Source organism: Thalassophryne amazonica, chromosome 16 (genome assembly GCF_902500255.1).
Source record: "Thalassophryne amazonica chromosome 16, fThaAma1.1, whole genome shotgun sequence".
In the NCBI taxonomy this organism is placed as follows: Eukaryota; Metazoa; Chordata; class Actinopteri; order Batrachoidiformes; family Batrachoididae; genus Thalassophryne; species Thalassophryne amazonica.
This window is the reverse complement of record NC_047118.1, coordinates 1,403,737-1,424,892: the sequence shown is the minus strand read 5'-3', so window position 1 is coordinate 1,424,892 and position 21,156 is coordinate 1,403,737. Positions and strand designations below refer to the sequence as shown.

At 43.4% G+C, this 21,156-nt stretch overlaps 1 protein-coding gene across 1 annotated transcript in view; it reads right to left on the bottom strand.

The window, feature by feature from the left end:
* Positions 1–21,156, bottom strand: part of syt3 (synaptotagmin III) — a 113,082-nt gene that overhangs the window by 64,697 nt on the left and 27,229 nt on the right. The window contains exons 4-5 of the mRNA XM_034190388.1: positions 19,018–19,126; positions 8,313–8,489 (exon numbers count right to left, since the gene is read on the bottom strand). Coding sequence (XP_034046279.1) covers positions 8,313–8,489; positions 19,018–19,126 — 286 coding nt within the window. The remainder of the gene's footprint in view (positions 1–8,312; positions 8,490–19,017; positions 19,127–21,156) is intronic.

The following is a 21,156-nucleotide window of genomic DNA, read 5'->3' as shown; positions in this document are numbered from 1 at the left end:
GGCATTATTTTAGTCTCTATTGAAATATGCACCAATATTGAATTAATTCTCCCAAACAGCACACGTTACCTGGGCTGTGCCATGGAAAATGTGGCAGATATGAAACCAAATCCAACATCATGAGCTCATCGCTATTCGGGGTTGGATCAAGGTTTTCTTCTGAATGTCAGATTCATCAGACCATGCTCAGCTCTTATTTTAAACATTTCAATTTTCCACACTGCGTGACGCAGAAACAATTTCACTGTCATTGCATAAAGCCCATATTAGTCCAAACTTTAAATCTGAAGGCATTACGCTTGAAAGGAACAATGGTCTCTGGCCAAATGCTTTGGAGCATTTTGGAAGGTTCAAGTCTTAATAATATGAACTAAGATTGTTTTGAAAATTTGACACCACATGAATAGAACTTTTTTAGAACTTTAGTATTTTTATATTTTCAGGGCACAGAGAAGTATGCATCCTTGGATAATGACAGTCCATTAACTGGTCGTAAAATGGTCGTAACTAAAATAAGTTAGTTCACTCAACAGATGGACCATCAGAATATCATGTAGTAACATGTCTGCCAGCAGTCTTGCTTGGAGCGCTCACCGTGTCCAAGAAACACGACCTTGCAGGTGTAACGATCCCCCTTCTTCTTTGATAAAAAGCACCACAGTTCAGCACCACAGACAGCTCCCATGAGTCATGACAGTTATAAATTTGCACCACCATCATGCATATGTGTGCATCAGAGTCTTTATGTATGTGACTGCAACTTTTTGTCCCCACCCAAAGTCCACCACTGTATTCCTGAGGGGGCTGTGACAGAGACTGTCCACAACTCTCCTGAATCAGTGACACTCTGTGTGACACAGGATTTAGCTGCAACCTTTCTGTCACTGCATGTTCTGCTGTTCGTGTGCATGACGTCTTGTTGGTATGACCGTCACAGATGGTCACCCAACTGAGTCTATTCTGCTTGAGGTTATAAGCCTATTCCACAGAGCACCGTTCCTTCCCATTTAATCCCGAATAGCAAATTGGGGCACATTTTGAAGCATCACAATAACTTTTTGAGTTATCTTAATCAATCTTGAACAAACTTGGTATACACAGTAGTTAGGGTCATCATCTGCACCAGATTTGAAATCGGGATCCAATTTTTGAAGTGTTCAAAAATGTCAACCCGATTTATGAAATTGTTAATAGTGTTGTGTGTTGGGGGGTGTGGCTGGATATTTTGGTGTTCTTTTCTTTTCTTTGTGTTATGTGTCGGACGCAGCCCGGAGAACCGACCAGCGTTTGAAGGACCCAGTATAAAATAAGCAGAGCACGGTACAAAGGATAACAGAGTTTAATAAACATAACAGTGATGTGAAAAAATATAAAAGTGCGCGGTCTGGCGTGGTGGTTTTGCGGTGCGCTCCCAGCAGCGCTCCCAGCAGTGTTAACGGTCCGGAGCCAGAACCAATTCGGACCCAAGGACCCCGCCGACACCCCCCCAGGTGGCCGCGACAAACTGAGTCTGTGAAAGAAGGAATCATTATGTGAGTCCACACTCAACACACAGAGAGACCACTCAAAGGTGTACAAACAGCAAACACTTCCTGGCTTAATTGCAAATCAGCTTCCCACCCTGCAGGCATAGAACACCCTGTTCACAAAACTCCACTGCAGTAGAAGCTGATTTAAATGACCAACATACAGCTCAATATAATAAGGTGTGAGGGACACCACATTTACTGACTGTATAAATGTTAGTCACAAAATCTAACGTACCTCAGGAAGTGTGCTGACGAGCGTGAGACCTCACCACCTCCTCTTTCACAGACCATGCATCAAACCTGGACGTTCTCTGCATCCACTGATGATGAGATGGCTCCCGAGACGACGATCTCACCCGTCTGGTCACAAGGTCGAGTCTCTGGCAAATACACACTGTGTACTCCAGTCTTAAATGCCACCATGTTCCAATCCATGTAGATGCACCACAGCTGTGAGTCCTGACGAGCCGCAGGTGATCAGCCTCAGGTGATCAGGGTGAGGTCCTGATAAACTCAGCTACACAGCCACTCAGTCCCAAATGCAAGCCACCTGGAAGGAAAAACAAAAGACAGGACAAAAGACAGAAACAAAAAGACAGCCAGGCCCCCCCAGCCATACAACAGTACCCCACCCTCATGGGAAGCCTCCCGGCGACCACACAAACCTGGCCCAGGAGAAACACCCCCCTCCAGGGACCATGGCTGGAAACCGTATCCGCATTCATCTTCCAACAGAATCTTCATCTAACAGAATGGTTGATGTCTTCTCCTCTGGCTGCATCTTTGCCCTTGTTTCTATCAGTCAATTAGCACAGGTGTGGCCAGGAGTTCATGAACCTGTGCGGTCAGCCTTTGTCCAACCATGTTCACAGTCTGATTAGTCATAAAACAAAAAAGACAAACACAAACAACCAAAACACCCCCCCTCCCCAGGGGACCGTCCCATCAAACCCCGGGAAGAGGAGAAAAGAAAAACAACCCAAACTTAAGCTAGCAAATAAAAACACTAACACCCCCCCCCCCCCTCCCCAGAGGACCGTTCCATCAAACCCTGGGAAGGGGAGAAAAGAAAAACAACCCAAACTTAAGCTAACAAATAAAAACACTAACACCCAAAAAGACAGCCAGGCCCCCCCAGCCATACAACAGTACCCCACCCTCACGGGAAGCCTCCCGGCGACCACACAAACCTGGCCCAGGAGAAACACCCCCCTCCAGGGACCATGGCTGGAAACCGTATCCGCATTCATCTTCCAACAGAATCTTCATCTAACAGAACGGTTGATGTCTTCTCCTCTGGCTGCATCTTTGCCCTTGTTTCTATCAGTCAATTAGCACAGGTGTGGCCAGGAGTTCGTAAACCTGTGCGGTCAGCCTTTGTCCAACCATGTTCACAGTCTGATTAGTCATAAAACAAAAAAGACAAACACAAACAACCAAAACACCCCCCCCTCCCCAGGGGACCGTCCCATCAAACCCCGGGAAGAGGAGAAAAGAAAAACAACCCAAACTTAAGCTAGCAAATAAAAACACTAACACCCCCCCCCCCCCTCCCCAGAGGACCGTTCCATCAAACCCCGGGAAGGGGAGAAAAGAAAAACAACCAAAACTTAAGCTAACAAATAAAAACACTAACACCCCCCCCCCCCCCCCAACGACATGTAGGGACCAACACCCCCCAGAGGACATCCCGCCAGCTCCAGGAGTAATAACCACAGCTGAGGTCCCTCTGGGACCCAATGTCACCCACGGGGACTCCCAGCGCCTCCCAGAGGACCATTCCATCAACCCCAGGAGACGCCTCCCCTCATGACCAACGGACCCAGCCCCGGCCGTCTATGGCTAGATGGACCCACAGCCCTTTCCCCCCCAGAGGACACCACAGTCAAACCCTGAGGGCGGAAACTGGGGGGAAAAACAAAAAGAGAAAAAAAACATACAAACAAAACAACCCCAACCCCACCCCCTTGGCGCAGTGGAAACTGGAAGCATGTCCAGTGTCACCAACCGTGACTATACCCCAGAAGCCAACCGGGAGGAGTGGAACAGCGGTTATGGCAGACGGCACAAAACGGCGCCACTCCTCCGACTTCCAAACCAGCCACCAGCTGCGGGTATATCCCACTGCCCCAAACCTCAGCCACGCCGATGGCAGACGGCTCAAAGGCGCGCTGAAGCCGGAGGTGGAACAGGGAATCAACAAACAAAAACACCCCCCCCCCAGGTGCAGAGGTTACCTGGGAAACGCCCAGCATAACCAAACTGCACCACTCCAGCAATGCCGACACTACGGCTCACACGGCTGGAGCCAGAGGAGAAGAGAGGGAACAAAAAGAAAATACCCCAAACCCCCCCCCCCTCCCGGGTGCAGAGGTTACCCGGGAAACGCCCAACATAACCAAACTGCACCACTCCAGCAACGCCGACTCTACGGCTCACCCGGCTGGAGTCAGAGGAGAAGAGAGGGCATAACAAAAAACAAAACAAAAGAAAAAAGAAAAAAGAAAAAACAACCCAATTACCCCCCATCACCCCCCGGGGACCGTCCCATCAAACCCTGGGGAGGTGAAACGAAAAGAAATAAAAAGAAAGACTAACAGACTAACATAAAGTTGCTTGGGTCCTTTTTTGTTGCTCCAAACAGGCTGCAGGGTCACAACCCCAGACACTAATAGTGGAAAACAAAAAATAAAATCCCACACAAAAACCAACTCAAAAAACACCCACAAGAAACGAACCAACACAAAACTAATCAGTGGTTTATACCGTCAAGCTCAAACAAATCGAACACACCTGTTCCAACTTAAGAGCTTAACGGTAATGTGACTCAGTCACCACAAGAGGGAGCCAGAGTGCTAAAAATGAAAAACCCTCTTTGGTGACAGAGAAAACAAACGAGCTGCTTTTCTGTGCACAGCTGTGTGCAAGACACAACCAAAAATGTGATTCAACTAAATAACACCGGAGCTGACACAACAGATGCAGTAGCTATCATTACTTGGGGAAACGGGGCTACGACTGTAACACAGGAAGCACCGCGACCCGTGCCACAGAGCTCCGCCGTGCGCGTTCACCCATTACAGAACCACTCCTGCAGCTCCCGTTTAAACCTCTTATCCGGTCGAAGTGTGACGCGAAGCCGTCGCCAGTCACACTCCACCACGACCCACGGATAAGGCACAAACACAGGAACACGGCTGCATGAGCACTCAAATCAGTATTTAGTAATGGGTTCTCCAACGCGCACCATCCGGGCGGAGAGCACCCGCAACTGATCCGGATAACTTCTGAACGTCTGCTCAATATAATAAGGTGTGAGGGACACCACATTTACTGACTGTATAAATGTTAGTCACAAAATCTAACGTACCTCAGGAAGTGTGCTGACGAGCGTGAGACCTCACCCCCTCCTCTTTCACAGACCATGCATCAAACCTGGACGTTCTCTGCATCCACTGATGATGAGATGGCTCCCGAGACGACGATCTCACCCGTCTGGTCACAAGGTCGAGTCTCTGGCAAATACACACTGTGTACTCCAGTCTTAAATGCCACCATGTTCCAATCCATGTAGATGCACCACAGCTGTGAGTCCTGACAAGCCGCAGGTGATCAGCCTCAGGTGATCAGGGTGAGGTCCTGATAAACTCAGCTACACAGCCACTCAGTCCCAAATGCAAGCCACCTGGAAGGAAAAACAAAAGACAGGACAAAAGACAGAAACAAAAAGACAGCCAGGCCCCCCCAGCCATACAACACTTTGCTCTCCAGGTGGCATGAGAACTGATTTGTCTGTGGAGAAGGTGCTGGCTGAAGAATCCTTCACCCTCATCAACATCATGTGTAGCACCTGTGAATGGTGCTCACATGCAACCTTAAAGACTTTAGGCTGAAGCAGATAATTGGATGGCGTTCTGCATTTAAGTCATGTGTGATTCAAGCAGAACTGCCGGGAACTCGACCTTGTGATGTTCGTTTGTGAGACGCTGAGGTTTGACACATCGAGCCCGTGAAGCAAGGAAGGGTGAGGGACACATGCTGTCAGCACACATCAAAGGTGATTAAGTGTTTGATTAATTGTTGATAGTAACTTGGTATTTTGTTACGCAGTATACTTGAATTGTGATGAGGATTGTGCAGCTCGCTTCTCACTGCTGTGGCATGCGGACAAGTGGTCCTCCACTTGTTGTGAGAAGCTGCTTATTTGCATAAAGCTTAAAATACAGACCTGTATGTGTTGCTGATAGTGTGTGTCTTTTGAAGGATATTAGTTGTAACTGCTAACTTACCTCACCTCTTCTATGCTTCGCAGAGAGTCGGTTTGTCGTGTCCACCTGGGGGGTGTTTGGCAGTGGTAGTGGGTCCAGGAGCGCCGGGCTTCGATCCTTTTGGGCGCTGGAGAGCGTGCCAGCCTTCACTCCACCAGAAGGACGCTATTTCTGTTTTTACACTTTTTATGCACCAGTGGGTGAAATAAATATATTGTTTTTGGAACCGCTTTTCTGGTTATTTGTAGCGCTGGGTTCCGTCTGACGCAGGTCCGCTCCTCAACCCGCGTCGACACATAACAAATAGTACATGGTAACTTCCGAATATTTGTAGTCTTAATGGCTTCAATCATGCTTGGACATCTTTAAGTGGGGTATTCGGGTGTTTGTAGTGATGACAGTATGAAACGTGTTTGATCGTGCTCCTTTAGGGTAAAAATATGAAGCCGAAGCAGGGTTTGTTGCAGTTTTTGAACATGTCTCCTTTCTTTCATTTTCAGGCGGGTTGCTATGTGTGCACATTACAACCCCTGGCAAAAATTATGGAATCACCGGCCTCGGAGGATGTTCATTCAGTTGTTTAATTTTGTAGAAAAAAAGCAGATCACAGACATGACACAAAACTAAAGTAATTTCAAATGGCAACTTTCTGGCTTTAAGAAACACTATAAGAAATCAGGAAAAAAAAACTGTGGCAGTCAGTAACGGTTACTTTTTTAGACCAAGCAGAGGGGAAAAAAAAATATGGACTCACTCAATTCTGAGGAATAAATTATGGAATCACCCTGTAAATTTTCATCCCCAAAAACTAACACCTGCATCAAATCAGATCTGCTTGTTAGTCTGCATCTAAAAAGGAGTGATCACACCTTGGAGAGCTGTTGCACCAAGTGGACTGACATGAATCATGGCTCAAACACGAGAGATGTCAATTGAAACAAAGGAGAGGATTATCAAACTCTTAAAAGAGGGTAAATCATCACGCAATGTTGCAAAAGATGTTGGTTGTTCACAGTCAGCTGTGTCTAAACTCTGGACCAAATACAAACAACATGGGAAGGTTGTTAAAGGCAAACTTACTGGTAGACCAAGGAAGACATCAAGGCGTTAAGACAGAAAACTTAAAGCAATATGTCTCAAAAATCGAAAATGCACAACAAAACAAATGAGGAACGAATGGGAGGAAACTGGAGTCAACGTCTGTGACCGAACTGTAAGAAACCGCCTAAAGAAAATTGGATTTACATACAGAAAAGCTAAACGAAAGCCATCATTAACACCTAAACAGAAAAAACAAGGTTACAATGGGCTAAGGAAAAGCAATCGTGGACTGTGGATGACTGGATGAAAGTCATATTCAGTGATGAATCTCGACTCTGCATTGGGCAAGGTGATGATGCTGGAACTTTTGTTTGGTGCCGTTCCAATGAGATTTATAAAGATGACTGCCTGAAGAGAACATGTAAATTTCCACAGTCATTGATGATATGGGGCTGCATGTCAGGTAAAGGCACTGGGGAGATGGCTGTCATTACATCATCAATAAATGCACAAGTTTACGTTGATATTTTGGACACTTTTCTTATCCCATCAATTGAAAGGATGTTTGGGGATGATGAAATCATTTTTCAAGATGATAATGCATCTTGCCATAGAGCAAAAACTGTGAAAACATTCCTTGCAAAAAGACACATAGGGTCAATGTCATGGCCTGCAAATAGTCCGGATCTTAATCCAATTGAAAATCTTTGGTGGAAGTTGAAGAAAATGGTCCATGACAAGGCTCCAACCTGCAAAGCTGATCTGGCAACAGCAATCAGAGAAAGTTGGAGCCAGATTGATGAAGAGTACTGTTTGTCACTCATTAAGTCCATGCCTCAGAGACTGCAAGCTGTTAGAAAAGCCAGAGGTGGTGCAACAAAATACTAGTGATGTGTTGGAGCGTTCTTTTGTTTTTCATGATTCCATCATTTTTTCCTCAGAATTGAGTGATTCCATATTTTTTCCCCTCTGCTTGGTCTAAAAAAGTAACCGTTACTGACTGCCACAATTTTTTTTCCTAAATTAAACAACTGAATGAACATCCTCCGAGGCCGGTGATTCCATAAGTTTTGCCAGGGGTTGTATTAGTCAGCCAGTTACCAGATCTGAACTTTATAAGCCAGGCTGTTAGGAAGCAAGCAAGCCAGATTAAGTCGTTTCGTATTGTTTTTACACATTTTTGGATAGTGGTCAATCGAAGTAGAACTGTGCCCTGTGGAATAGCCCTGTTAGATGCCAGTTCACCTAACCTGCATGTTTTTGGAAGTGGAAGGAAGCTGGAGCACCTGGAGGGAACCCATGAAACACAGGGCGAACATACAAAATCCACTCAGAAAGGACCATGTCAGAACTGAACCCAGGACCTTCTCGCTGTGAGACAACCACTAAGACACTGTGGCGCTGTGCATTGAGACTTTGAATCTTGCACGTGAAGGGCTGCTGACAGTGAGTAGGTGACTTTGTAGCAACTTACTTGAAGGCGTAGCGGAGGAGGAAGCTGATCTTGCCACAGTTGTCGCCCTGTTTGCCTTCACCCTGGTCACCTTTGGGTCTGTAGAGCTCCGGCTTGATCTGGCCGATGCAGGTTACCTGCTCTTTCTCCTCACCGTGGAAATCAGGGCTGGAGAGCTGGTGAGTCATGGGTTTGGGTCTAAAAAATGAAAAGTCAAACAAAAAAGTGGGGAAGTTGAATAGGATGTTTGCAGCATATAATGAAAAACACTAGTGTGGTGAGGAAACATCAAAATTGAAACAACATGCAACATGTTTTCAAATCAAAGACAGCACCATGTTAATGGAGTACAAAGGAATAATTAAAATTCCTTCACTGAAAGTGAAATTTGAGGCTTAGAGGTTCATGTTTGCAAAATTAAACTACACGTCTTTTCAAATATCAGCCGATTAAAAAATAATAATGTAAAATATGAATAAATCCACATCATGCACAACAGTTTTCCAAAACACAGACTTTATTTTCTTCAGTTATCGTCAAACAATTTTCCTAATCATCTCAAAGAGGGTATTAACTTGTTTTCTTCAGATCCATCAGCTAAGACAGTGTGACAGCTCCCGTCTGTATATTTGTGGACAAGATTGGACCTATCTTCCACTTGACACAAAGCAGTGCACGGCACAAACGTCATTGCTCATGTAATCCAATGCAGTCATCATTTTAAAGCCAAGCACAATTTAATTCAATTAATTTTCATTTATATAGCGCCAAATCACAACAAAGCTGCCTCAAGGCTCTTCACACAAATAAGGTCTAACCTTACTAACCCCTAGAGCAAGAACACAGAAGACAGTGTGAAGGAAAAACTCCCTCTGATGATTTGAGGAAGAAACATCAAGCAGACCAGACTCAAAGGGGTGATCCTCTGCTTGGGCCATGCTACCAACAGAGTTGACAATACAAATATACAGGAAATTTTGGGAGTCCATGCTGGTGCACAGGACAGGAGGCCTGCAGAAGAAGACCCCCTCAAACAGAGAGAGAGAAAAAACAGAATCAGAATCAATTTGTCAGCATTAAGCAACAAGAAAAACAGAAGAAATACTAAGGTGATCGCTGACCACTAGCACCCATGTGTGACTGCCCAGGATCAGGACTAAGACCAAGGTTTCCAGTGGCTTCCTGGACTCATACATCTGAAGTGGAACTGTTTGCTGTGAAACTGCTTAACTTGTAGAGATTCACTTATCTCAACATGGATGTTCATGTCTGTGGATCCTTTGGGAATATCTTATGGAGTTGTGAGGTCACTGGACAGGTGTGTTTGGTGAGACCGATGTCTGTGTAGGAGAATGAAAGTCCAAGTCTTCAGAGCCCTGGTGCTTCCTGTCTTACTGTATGATTGTGAGATTTGAAGGCTACCTAGCAACCTAAGGCAGTGACTGGATGTTTTTGGTCCTAGACTCTTCATGGAATCCTTGGGTATGTCTGACTTTATGTCAAATGAAGGGTTACTTGTCAGCTTCATCATTTTGGCCATGCGTCACATTCCTCTGTGCAGGATCCAGCATGTAGGTGCTTCAGTGCTGAGGACCCCAAAGGCTGGAGAAGGTCATGAGGGGGAGATGAAGAGAAGGAGATCAAATGCTTCAGGGAGCTTTGGTGGAAGATTGATGCTCTGTAAATTACACATTTGTACAATGACACTTTGCATGATGATTCTTTTCCTTGCCAGCAAACCTCTCACTTCTGAGTCAGTCACAGTGCCGCTGCACTTAAAGGGAAGGAGTGATGACAAGCAAATGACTCCTGTGACTGTGGTGCATAAGTGACTAAATACAATCCCTCTCTACCCTAAGGCTGACTTTTCTTCAGATTATGCGCAAACAGCAAAGTGGAGGTTATCATGCCCCAAATTCACACTCTAAAAAAGGAACTGCTGTCTCAATGACAAAAATTTATGCAACAATTTGCATAGATATTTTAAAGTTATTTCAACTTAGTTACGAGGTCTGTTAGAAAAATATCCAACCTTTTTATTTTTTTCAAAAACCTGATGGATTTGAATCACATGTGCTTGCATGAGCCAACCTTGAACCTTCGTGCGCATGCATGAATTTTTTCACGCCTGTCGATTGCATCATTTGCTGGTAAGCAGCCTTTGTGTGAGGACGTGTGTAGTGCGTTCGGTGGATTTTCATTCCAAGGAAAAAGACGGAACAACTGGAGCAGCACCGCATCAAATTTTGCCAGAAACTGAGCAACAGCCAGGTGGAAACCATTCTGATTATTCAGACGGCTTTCGGTGACGATCCTCTGGGCATCACACAGATTAAGGAGCGGTACAACCGGTTTAAAGACGTCCGCACAACGGTGGAGAGCGAGCCACGCTCCGGTCGGCCATCAACATGCTGAAATGACCAGATCATTTCCAAAGTGAACGCTGTGGTGATGTGGGACCGTCGTGTGACTATCTGAAAATTGCAGAAGAGGTGGACATCAGCACTTTTTCGGTACATTCCACTGTGACAGAAGATATGGCCATGAAAAGAGTGGCTGTGAAATTCATGCTGCTGCTGACGGAGCAAAAGCGCCTCCGTGTTGAAGTCTCACAGGACATGCTGTGACATGCCCACCTCTTCCACAATTTCTCGGATAGTCACATGACTAAAAAGCCACCGAAAGCCGTCTGAATCATCCGAATGGTTTCCACCTGGCTGTCGCCCAGTTTCTGGCAAAATTTGATGCGGTGCTGCTCCAGTCGTTCCGTCTTTTTCCTTGCAATGAAAATCCACCGAGTGCACTACACATGTCCTCACACAAAGGCTGCTTACCAGAAAATTATGCAATCTTTTCTTCCTGTTAAAAGGGAGTTTTTCCTTCCCACTGTAGCCAAGTGCTTGCTCACAGGGGGTCGTTTTGACCGTTGGGGTTTTTACGTAATTATTGTATGGCCTTGCCTTACAATATAAAGCGCCTTGGGGCAACTGTTTGTTGTGATTTGGTGCTATATAAAAAAATTGATTGATTGATTGCACAACACACGTCCTCACACAAAGGCTGCTTACCAGAAAATGACGCAATCAACAGGTGTGAAAAAATTCACGCATGTGCACGAAGGTTCAAGGTTGGCTGATGCATCCATCATCCATCAAAATCCATCAGGTTTTTGCAAAAATTAAAAAGGTCCGATATTTTTCTAACAGACCTCGTATTTCAACTTTCAACTGAGTTAATGCCACATCTCTAGTTAAGTTGAAATAACTTTTAAAAAAATCTATAAATTGTTGCATCACTTTTTCTCGTTGGGACAGTGGTTCCTTTTTTAGTGTGCACTTGTCCCACAGATTGTCAAGATAGGACCCAATATCAAAAATATAAAATGTACTTTTTGACAATATTCCATGGAGAAACTGAGAAGGAGGAGTTTATTACATTTTAGAGATGACATGTTTCACTTTATGTATTGTCATGATTTATCCTTTCCTTCATTCTGCTTTATTAATTTCTACTGTTTTATTCTGGTTTTTAGTCGTTGTAGCAATTGTGAACATAATTTTAAATACACCTTTGCAAAAACATTCAAACTTAATTTTTCCATTTGTCCCCCATTTGTCAAACAATATATTTGTCATTTCAACTGTAATTCCATGAAACAGTATTTAAAAATATTACAGAGAAGAAAGATTGATGTCAGCTTTTATTTAATACTCGTATGTCAGATTTTCAGTGGGTCAACAGTTTACATCAACTAAGATGAACACCTCCATAAACAGCACAAAATATTTCCAAAGATATACAGAGATGGATGATTGATGGAACTCGAAACCTGTGATCAAGATCACAAAATAATACAGCCCTGACCAGCCCCCCTCCGCCCCCACCCCCGAGCAAGGAGAATGATGTGGAAGGGGGGGGCATTCCCCCTTACTCGGTGTGGAGCTTTTGAAAATTTGAGGTCAAAGTGGGGCATTCTGAGGCTTCTTGAAGGACCAGAAGAACAACAACCTGGCCCGTAGCCAGGATCTGAAGGGGGGGGGGGGTCTTTTTTGTGGTGAAAGTCAGCCTTTGTTGGCGGATGTCCAGGGATGCATTTTGGAGGGTTTATTGCTATCTCCCCCCAATTTAGTTGTATTGCTTAATATGTGTGGAATTTGTATTTTTCTTATTTTGTTGGACATTTTCACCTTTTCTTTGCCTTCACCCCAAATTGATTCCTCCTGAGGAAGGACTTTACTTTATCCAGAAGATGTAACTGGAAAATACTTGCTTTGACAACAAAGTTTATCTGTTCATTGAACCTCAAACAGCTGTCAAACACATATGAACCACAAGATCCATAATCATATTCATACTTATGACTTCATGAACTCTAAATGACCTGATTTTAAAGCTAGAACCCCAAACAGACCCAGTAATGCCTGAACATAGACATTAGTTATGTAGTTATGCAGAAAAGTTAAATTAAGTAAAACTTATTTGTATATAGCTGGGAGAGGTGATGGTCTAAATCAAATCAAATCAATTTTATTTATATAGCACCAAATCACAACAAATAGTTGCCCCAAGGCGCTTTATATTGTAAGGCAAAAGCCATACAATAATTACAGAAAAACCCCAACGGTCAAAACGACCCCCTGTGAGCAAGCACTTGGCGACAGTGGGAAGGAAAAACTCCCTTTTAACAGGAAGAAACCTCCAGCAGAACCAGGCTCAGGGAGGGGCAGTCTTCTGCTGGGACTGGTTGGGGCTGAGGGAGAGAACCAGGAAAAAGACATGCTGTGGAGGGGAGCAGAGATCAATCACTAATGATTAAATGCAGAGTGGTGCATACAGAGCAAAAAGAGAAAGAAACAGTGCATCATGGGAACCCCCCAGCAGTCTAAGTCTATAGCAGCATAACTAAGGGATGGTTCAGGGTCACCTGATCCAGCCCTAACTATAAGCCTTAGCAAAAAGGAAAGTTTTAAGCCTAATCTTAAAAGTAGAGAGGGTGTCTGTCTCCCTGATCTGAATTGGGAGCTGGTTCCACAGGAGAGGAGCCTGAAAGCTGAAGGCTCTGCCTCCCATTCTACTCTTACAAACCCTAGGAACTACAAGTAAGCCTGCAGTCTGAGAGCGAAGCGCTCTATTGGGGTGATATGGTACTACGAGGTCCCTAAGATAAGATGGGACCTGATTATTAAAAACCTTATAAGTAAGAAGAAGAATTGTAAATTCTATTCTAGAATTAACAGGAAGCCAATGAAGAGAAGCCAATATGGGTGAGATATGCTCTCTCCTTCTAGTCCCCGTCAGTACTCTAGCTGCAGCATTTTGAATTAACTGAAGGCTTTTCAAGGAACTTTTAGGACAACCTGATAATAATGAATTACAATAGTCCAGCCTAGAGGAAATAAATGCATGAATTAGTTTTTCAGCATCACTCAGTCCTACATATTTGCTTAATATGTTGATGGTTTGGAGGAAGTGAGTAATGAAAATAACTCAGACAGAACAATCGGAGAGAAAGAGTCTAACCAAATACCAGCATCACTGAAAGCAGCCGAACATAAAGATATGTCTTTGGGATGGTTATGAGTAATTTTTTCTCTAATAGTTAAAATTTTATTAGCAAAGAAAGTCATGAAGTCATGGTCTAGTGGTTAAGGTGTTGGGCTTGAGTTCAGAAGATCATGGGTTCAAATCCCCACCTGACTGGAAAATCACTAAGGGCCCTTGGGCAAGGCCTTTAATGCCCTATTGCTCCCGGTGCGTAGTGAGTGACTTGTATGGCAGCACCCTGACATCGGGGTGAATGTGAGGCATAATTATAATAATAATAAAGCACTTTGAGCACCTGATGCAGATGGAAAAGCGCTATATAAATGCAGTCCATTTACCATTTATAGCTCATTTAAACAGTGCAGAACTGTAGTAAAACTCAGGCCCAGGTTTATACTGATTTAAACATTTTAATTGTTAAAAATATTATTTACTGTTATTATTATTATTACAAATACTACTAGTAGCAGTAATATTCCATTAGTATAAAAAAAATGTCTTCACAAGTGGACCTTTAATTGAGGGGTATTTAGGGGCACATCGCCACCCCACCCCCCACCCCCCCGGCAGCACCCTCTTTCCATCTGGATTCACACCTGGTTTGCAGTCTGAGCAGGTAGATTTGCGAAGTTACATATTTATGTGGAATGCATGACCTAATTGAGAGGTAAAAAGGTTTTATCAGTGCTTTTTACTTTACTCCGTCCTCAGAACGAGATATTTGAAAAAAAAAGTTTTAGTATTTGTTGTAATATGTCTGCAGCTTGGTTTTTAGTTTAACCACAGTGAGGACACTCACAGAGAGGCTCAGACTTTGAGAGAGAAGAAATGTTTAAAAATATGTTTGAAACTCTGCACTCTGCTCTTTGTTCTCTACGTTCTTATGCTCTGAGACACAGAAGGGAACTATTTTTTTCAACTCGGACCTGCTGCGTAAAACAGCAGAATGACAGCTCACAGCATCAAACTCTGATGTAAACACACGAAGAGATTATACGTGCACATACCAAATGTGATATACTGGTACGTTGATAATACCATGATCTGATAGAGACCCCGAACAGGCACCAGTAAGAAAATTGTGGCAAACGTGGGCAAAGTGGGCGGTTCATCCGAAACCCATGAACCACCCTTACTGTCATTTTGCCATGTTTTTAGTTTTTTGAAAAAAAAAAAGTTGTTGATTATGAATGGCTTGCTATTTCCTGGCACCAATGTTATGTATTTAAGGAATAATCAGTCGCCGAGGAGAAGGCTGAACACTAGAAATAATACTTTTTAAAAAAATCAGCATTTCAGCAAGGGCGTGTAGCCAAAATTTTGCTCTCTCTCCTTCCTCTTTCTCCTCTGTGTTATTTGGGTGCATTTCATCAAAGACTTCCACTCCCTTGTGGATCATTGCTCACAAGCTGGCTCAGTCCTTCACTTGGTCTTCCCAGGTCTTCCACTAAATTGAGCAGTTCTTGAGGTTGTGGTTCAGTAGTATGTCTTCTGTCTTCCTTTGAACCATTTTCCTTCACTCAGCTGGGAGTAGAAGATCTGCTTGGGAAGTCAGCCATCATTCATCTCAATGATGTGATCCCCCCAGTGAAGCTGGGTCTTGATGATGACACACTCTACACTCTGGAGCTTGGCTTCAGCCAGGACGCTGATGTTGGTACAGTAGTGTTCCCACCTCATGCAGAGGATACTCCTTGGGCAGCACTGGCATTGCTACTGGTGGTAGTGAATCATTTGTCATTAAACATCAAATTAACATACCGGTCAAAGTCTGTAAATGCAATTGAAAATAATCAGCAATGTTCTCGATGGATGAACCTCACATGGACCTCACAGCTCGAAGACCAGGTTGTCTATCCATCAGTGATGCCGGTAACGCGTTACTCTAATCTGACCACTTTTTTTTAGTAACGAGTAATCTAACGCGTTAATCTTTCCAAATCAGTAATCAGATTAAAGTTACTTCTCCATGTCACTGTGCGTTACTATTATTTTTCATTGTGGGTCGACAGCAGCATTAAACTTGGTCTGTGGGCAGGAGGTCGGGGTTCGACTGAACTGCCCACTTTAAGCGAGCTGTGAGCTTTTCATCCGCGTTTTTTTTGCAGCTGCTCGACTCTTCCTCACCTCTTAAAGGGCGGTGATCAGCACACCTGCACTGAGCTTTACAAAGACATTTTTATACTTTTTCCCCTCCTTTATTTAGAATTCTGTGCTGAGCTGCTCCGTATCTGCACGTTAAAACAGCTGATCCTCCGCGACGCGTCAATAACTAACTATTTTCCACTCAAATGCACCTAAACTCTCTTTCTGAGGACCACATGATGTGAAAACGCAATAAAACTTTCTTACCTGTAAATCTGGTCATGTTTTCTGCATAAATAAATGTTATCCATTCTTTGTGCTCAAACGCCAAAGTAGGGGCGAATCCAGATGGAATGGGGGTGTGGGGCAAGGATGTGCCCCCCCACAACACCCCTAGATTAAAGGTCCAGTTTTGAAGCCGGTTTTTACTACAACTACTAATATTGCTTAAAATAATAATAATTTCGACAAGTAAAATGTTTAGAGAGAATTTAAATGTTAGAAAAATGTTAGAATTTAATAGTTACATTTATAAACAATGTAGGTTTGAAATTGCAAGTTTTACTGTTACAGTGCTGTCAACAGTTAAATATGAGGTCAAGAAAGAGGTCTTTATTTTACTTTTTATAAAACAAGTATTTATTTTCATTGAAGTCAAGAAAGGGTGACTATAAAGTGAGTTTTGGCAAAACAGGTATCATTGTCATGTTGAGGTGGTAGAGGGTTGTTGTCGGCAGCTGGGAAAAGTAACTAAAAAAGTAACTAGTAATCTAACTTAGTTACTTTTACAATTGAGTAATCAGTAAAGTAACTAAGTTACTTTTTCAAGGAGTAATCAGTAATCAGTAATTGGATTACTTTTTCAAAGTAACTGTGGCAACACTGTATAAATGTTGTGTTTCCACTCCTTTAATGCCTGCTTTAATGATCCTTTTTATCTCTCTCTGCTTCACTTTGAGTGTTTCCATGTGGGTGGTTGTGAGTATCCATGTCTCAATGCCGTGTATCATCACTGGGAGCACATCCTTCTTGAAAACTTTCCTTTTCATTGCCATGTTTACCAAATATTGACAAACATAATGTACTAAAAAACAACAAAAAATTCCAATTATCTCCCCTTGAAAACATCAGACTGCAATTATTTTCCTTCAGGCATAACATGATGTGCTACCATCATATCTCAATGAAAGATGGATCTCAATGAAAGAAATGGAAATCCATAAAGAGGTTTGAGACATACACAGACAGATGGCTGGATGGACAGGGTGGGTCTTTTCTCCTGCAGCAGGAGAACACGGCTATGGGAAAAATTCTCTGACACACCAGAGAACCTTCATGTGCTGTCCCACGGAAATGACAAATTATGAGGGGGAAAAAACTGTGTGAAATAAACGGCAGGTGATTCTCTTTTCTTACCTGCAATAACAGAGTCCCAGTAGTCATTATGGACATCTTTAAACAACTTTGACAGAGAGTGATGAATAAATTGTAAATCAGAACCACCGTGTCCACAATCAATGTCGAGAAATGATTATTTTTCCGTTTGAAACAGCCAGGCCTGCACTTTTTATCAGTACTGAACTTTTCCCCTTAACTCCAATCGTGTGCTGGACTTCAGCGGGAGTCAATCCATGTGAATGTGTGTGTCAGCGTGTGTGAGTTTGGAGTCCAAACCACAGATGGTTCTCACCCTCCACAGTTTCCTCTTCCTCAGCAGGGGAGCAGATTCAACCAGTCATCTTTTATATTATTTGTCTTTTAAACTTGTTTTATGTCAAACACGTCACTTGATGCCACAGGGCTGTAAGGCGCCGTGCTCCGACTGAAGAGGACTGTATCTCTGCCCGGTGTACAGCTGCACTCCGACTGACCTTCACCACAGGCACTGCCCAATCAAATTTCTTCTACATTTACACTGAAAAAATGTACTTTGGATCAACTTAAAAAAATTGATGTAATTTGTTACAGCTAATTTTTTTAGTTTCTCAATGTATATTTATGATTTTGTAAAGTGATTCCATCAGATTTAAACTGGAAACCACAATTTTCCATTAGACCAATGTAAATAAGTACTTTGAATGAAGTGCACTGTGTTTCACTTTTTTCAGTGTAGATTGTAGTAACAACTAACGAAGATGTTTAAGGGAAATAAAAGTATACATTTTATTGAAGAAATGCAGTGGAGTAAAAGTGAAAGTTGCCAGAAATGTAAATAACGAAGTAAAGTACAGATACATCAAAATTCTACTTAAGTACAGTAACAAAGTATTTCTACTTTGTTAAATTACATCACTGCTTAGTGGCGATAATGAGGGTGAGAGCAGTGCTCTTTTTCTGCTTCTCCACCCACAGTTTTCTATGTGGTCAAGGTACTGAATCCTGAGCTTTTGGTGATGAGGCAACATATATAACCACTTAACTATATAACTACTTCCATGGTTTCATTGAGGGCTTCTCTAATGACAAAACAAAGCTCTATAAATATCTGTCATTTGTTTGACTGAATAATGGTATTGGCCATTATTATGCTATTAGCGGATGCCTCTGCTCTGTGAGTGCCCTTTAAATCCATAATCAATACCTCCGTGGACCAAGGCCACTGAGGCTACAATGCTTCTCATCAAGTGTTTGTCAGTCATTGTGATATTTCAAAAGCTATTAATGGTACTGACATAGAACCCATGTCTGATTTTGGACCCTGACCTTCACTTCTCTTCTTGTGAAAAAATTGCCCGCAGTCCCTGAACCTAAAACCAGTAACCGGCTGTGAGGCCACAGCTGACTTTGAGAAATACCACACTGTAAAACCCAACAGGTTGAATCTGACTGCAGACAACGTTCAGGTAGCACAAAGTATTTTTAAATTAAGGAAACATTCTGGATTCAGTGCTTTAAAAAGTTGGTGCAATTTAAAAAGTTTATGAAATTAGTTTCACCAATTTTTTTTTAGTTAAATGAATCTATCTGGTTTTAGAGTGTGGCTGAAATGCAGTTGAACTGAACTCCAGCGTCCAGCATTGTTGACTTCCTGTCCGTGATGGTCACGTCCAGGGACGACACCGCACACTCATGCCGGCCACTCAAACTCGGGGCTCACCGTGGGGTGACCTGCTGCTGCGAGTGGGCGTTGGGCAGGTCTTTATGGGAATGGGCTCCACCCTCTGAGTTGGGGACATCTGGAGATGTCTGGCTGAGCTTCAGCGTTCCTGCCAGTGAGGAAATGTATAAAAGAGCCATTTGAGTGATTCCCATCTCCTTCTCGTTATTGCTTCTGTGATGCCAGTCGTCAAAGCGACATTAAACACACACTTTTGGTTAACTGTATTTCAGGGCCGACATCATCGATGACATTGATTCGATTACACTCACTGGTTTGTTGATACTCAAAAAGAAAAAAAAGGACAACAAATGAGACTTTAGCAAACATTTGACTGAATAATGCAACCTGCAGCAATTTTGTATAAATGCCGCTTTGGGAAGTTAAAATAATTAAGGAGTTTCTGTGATGAATCATGCTGTGAAAATTTAAACTTATTTGGGTTTACACTGATTTTAACACAAGCGAACACAGCCAGTTGACTTTAAACAAGTCAGGGGGCGGACATAAGAACATTTACCTTGTATACATCATTGAATATCTCTTAAATGTTATATTAAAACACCAGAATTTTTCAACCTAGGCTCTAACTTAAGATATTCTGGGGTTGAAAATACAAAATGGAAAAAAAGTCTTTTTCATTCCACCATTTCCAGACAATGAAAATCCGACGAGGGGGCGGGACCACTCCTTCCACAAGGCGTGCTCATAGGCGAATGATGTCACCGACAGGCGTGGAAAAACTCACTCATGCGCACAAGGGTTCAAGCATGTCTGACGTAAAAACATATGGATGAAATCCATATAGTTTTTAAAAAAAAAATAAAAAGGGCCGTTACTTTATGGACAGACCTCGTATGTAGTTAGCCACTTACCTTTATCCTTTCCCATTCAGCAGAGTTGGTCTCCACTGAGCCATTGCAAGTTGATTCCTGAGGAGGAGGGCATTGGTCTTCACTGTCATTCCATTTGTAATGACTCAGTGGAGAGTAGTGCCACCAAATGGCTGGGAGTGTTGTGTGGGCCGCTGAAGAGGAGGTACTGCTGGCCCACCACCACTAGAGGGCGCCCTGCCTGGAGTGCGGGTTCCAGGCACCGGAGGGCGCTGCCGCCCTACAGGAGCAGCCAGGATGACAGCTGTCACCCATCACTGGAGACAGCTGATTCCAATCAACCGGGAGGTATATCAGCAGGACGGCATCTCCACCTCATTTGCCGAGATATCGCCTTATCAAAGAGGTAACACTCTCAGCCCAAACATATAAATAACCATTGTTGTATTTCTTGTTGAGTATTCGTAGGACAGCTGACTACTGGACAACAATTGGATAAGTACTCATCTTCCTACACTCCTGTGTTGTTGTTAACGAGAGGTGGAGGTGGACTCTCCACCCTCCGTGTTGCTGGGTGCAGCCGCATCCACACCTGACTGTTTCTGTTCCTTGCCAGCAGTACCGGATCCGACGAGCGGAGGCAGTGGCCACCTGGGGATTCGGGACTTGGCGGCTCCAGTATTCCCGGGGTTCAGTGGCAGAGGAAATCGGGTTGGTTCCGGTTCGACTTGGACAGACGTCTCCTATCGTCGAGCCTGCCCACACGACACCGTTGTTATTGGACTCAGTCTCAATATTGTAATCGGCTGTGTTGTTGTGCCTGTTTTCACAACAGTAAAAACAGTGTTATTTGACTCCTCCATTGCCCGTTCATTTGCGCCCCCTGTTGTGGGTCCGTGTTCCTACACTTTCACAACAGGGAGGCTAAGGCAAACAGTTTATTGTATAATCGCCCATTTTAAAAGGTTTCATGCACACATAGGGAGGGACCCTCTCCATGCTACCAAACATTCTAAAGACAATTTCGTCTGTTCAGTGTCAACAAGAAACAGTTCACTGTGCATTATTTGCTCTAACAGTGTTTCAGTTCGAGTTCAATATTCACATCAGGTGAGGTCTGGGAGCATGTGCTGGTGTCATGCATCAAAACCGCCTTGAGTCCTGGTGGCAAATACCTAGGCAGACAACCGATCCATCCTCACCTCTCAACAGCAGCCATCTATCCGCCACAGCCCGGTGGATGGATGGTTCAGCAGTGCAATGATTAAAGTTATTGTTGAAAAATTCCAGAGTTCCCTTTAAAGTC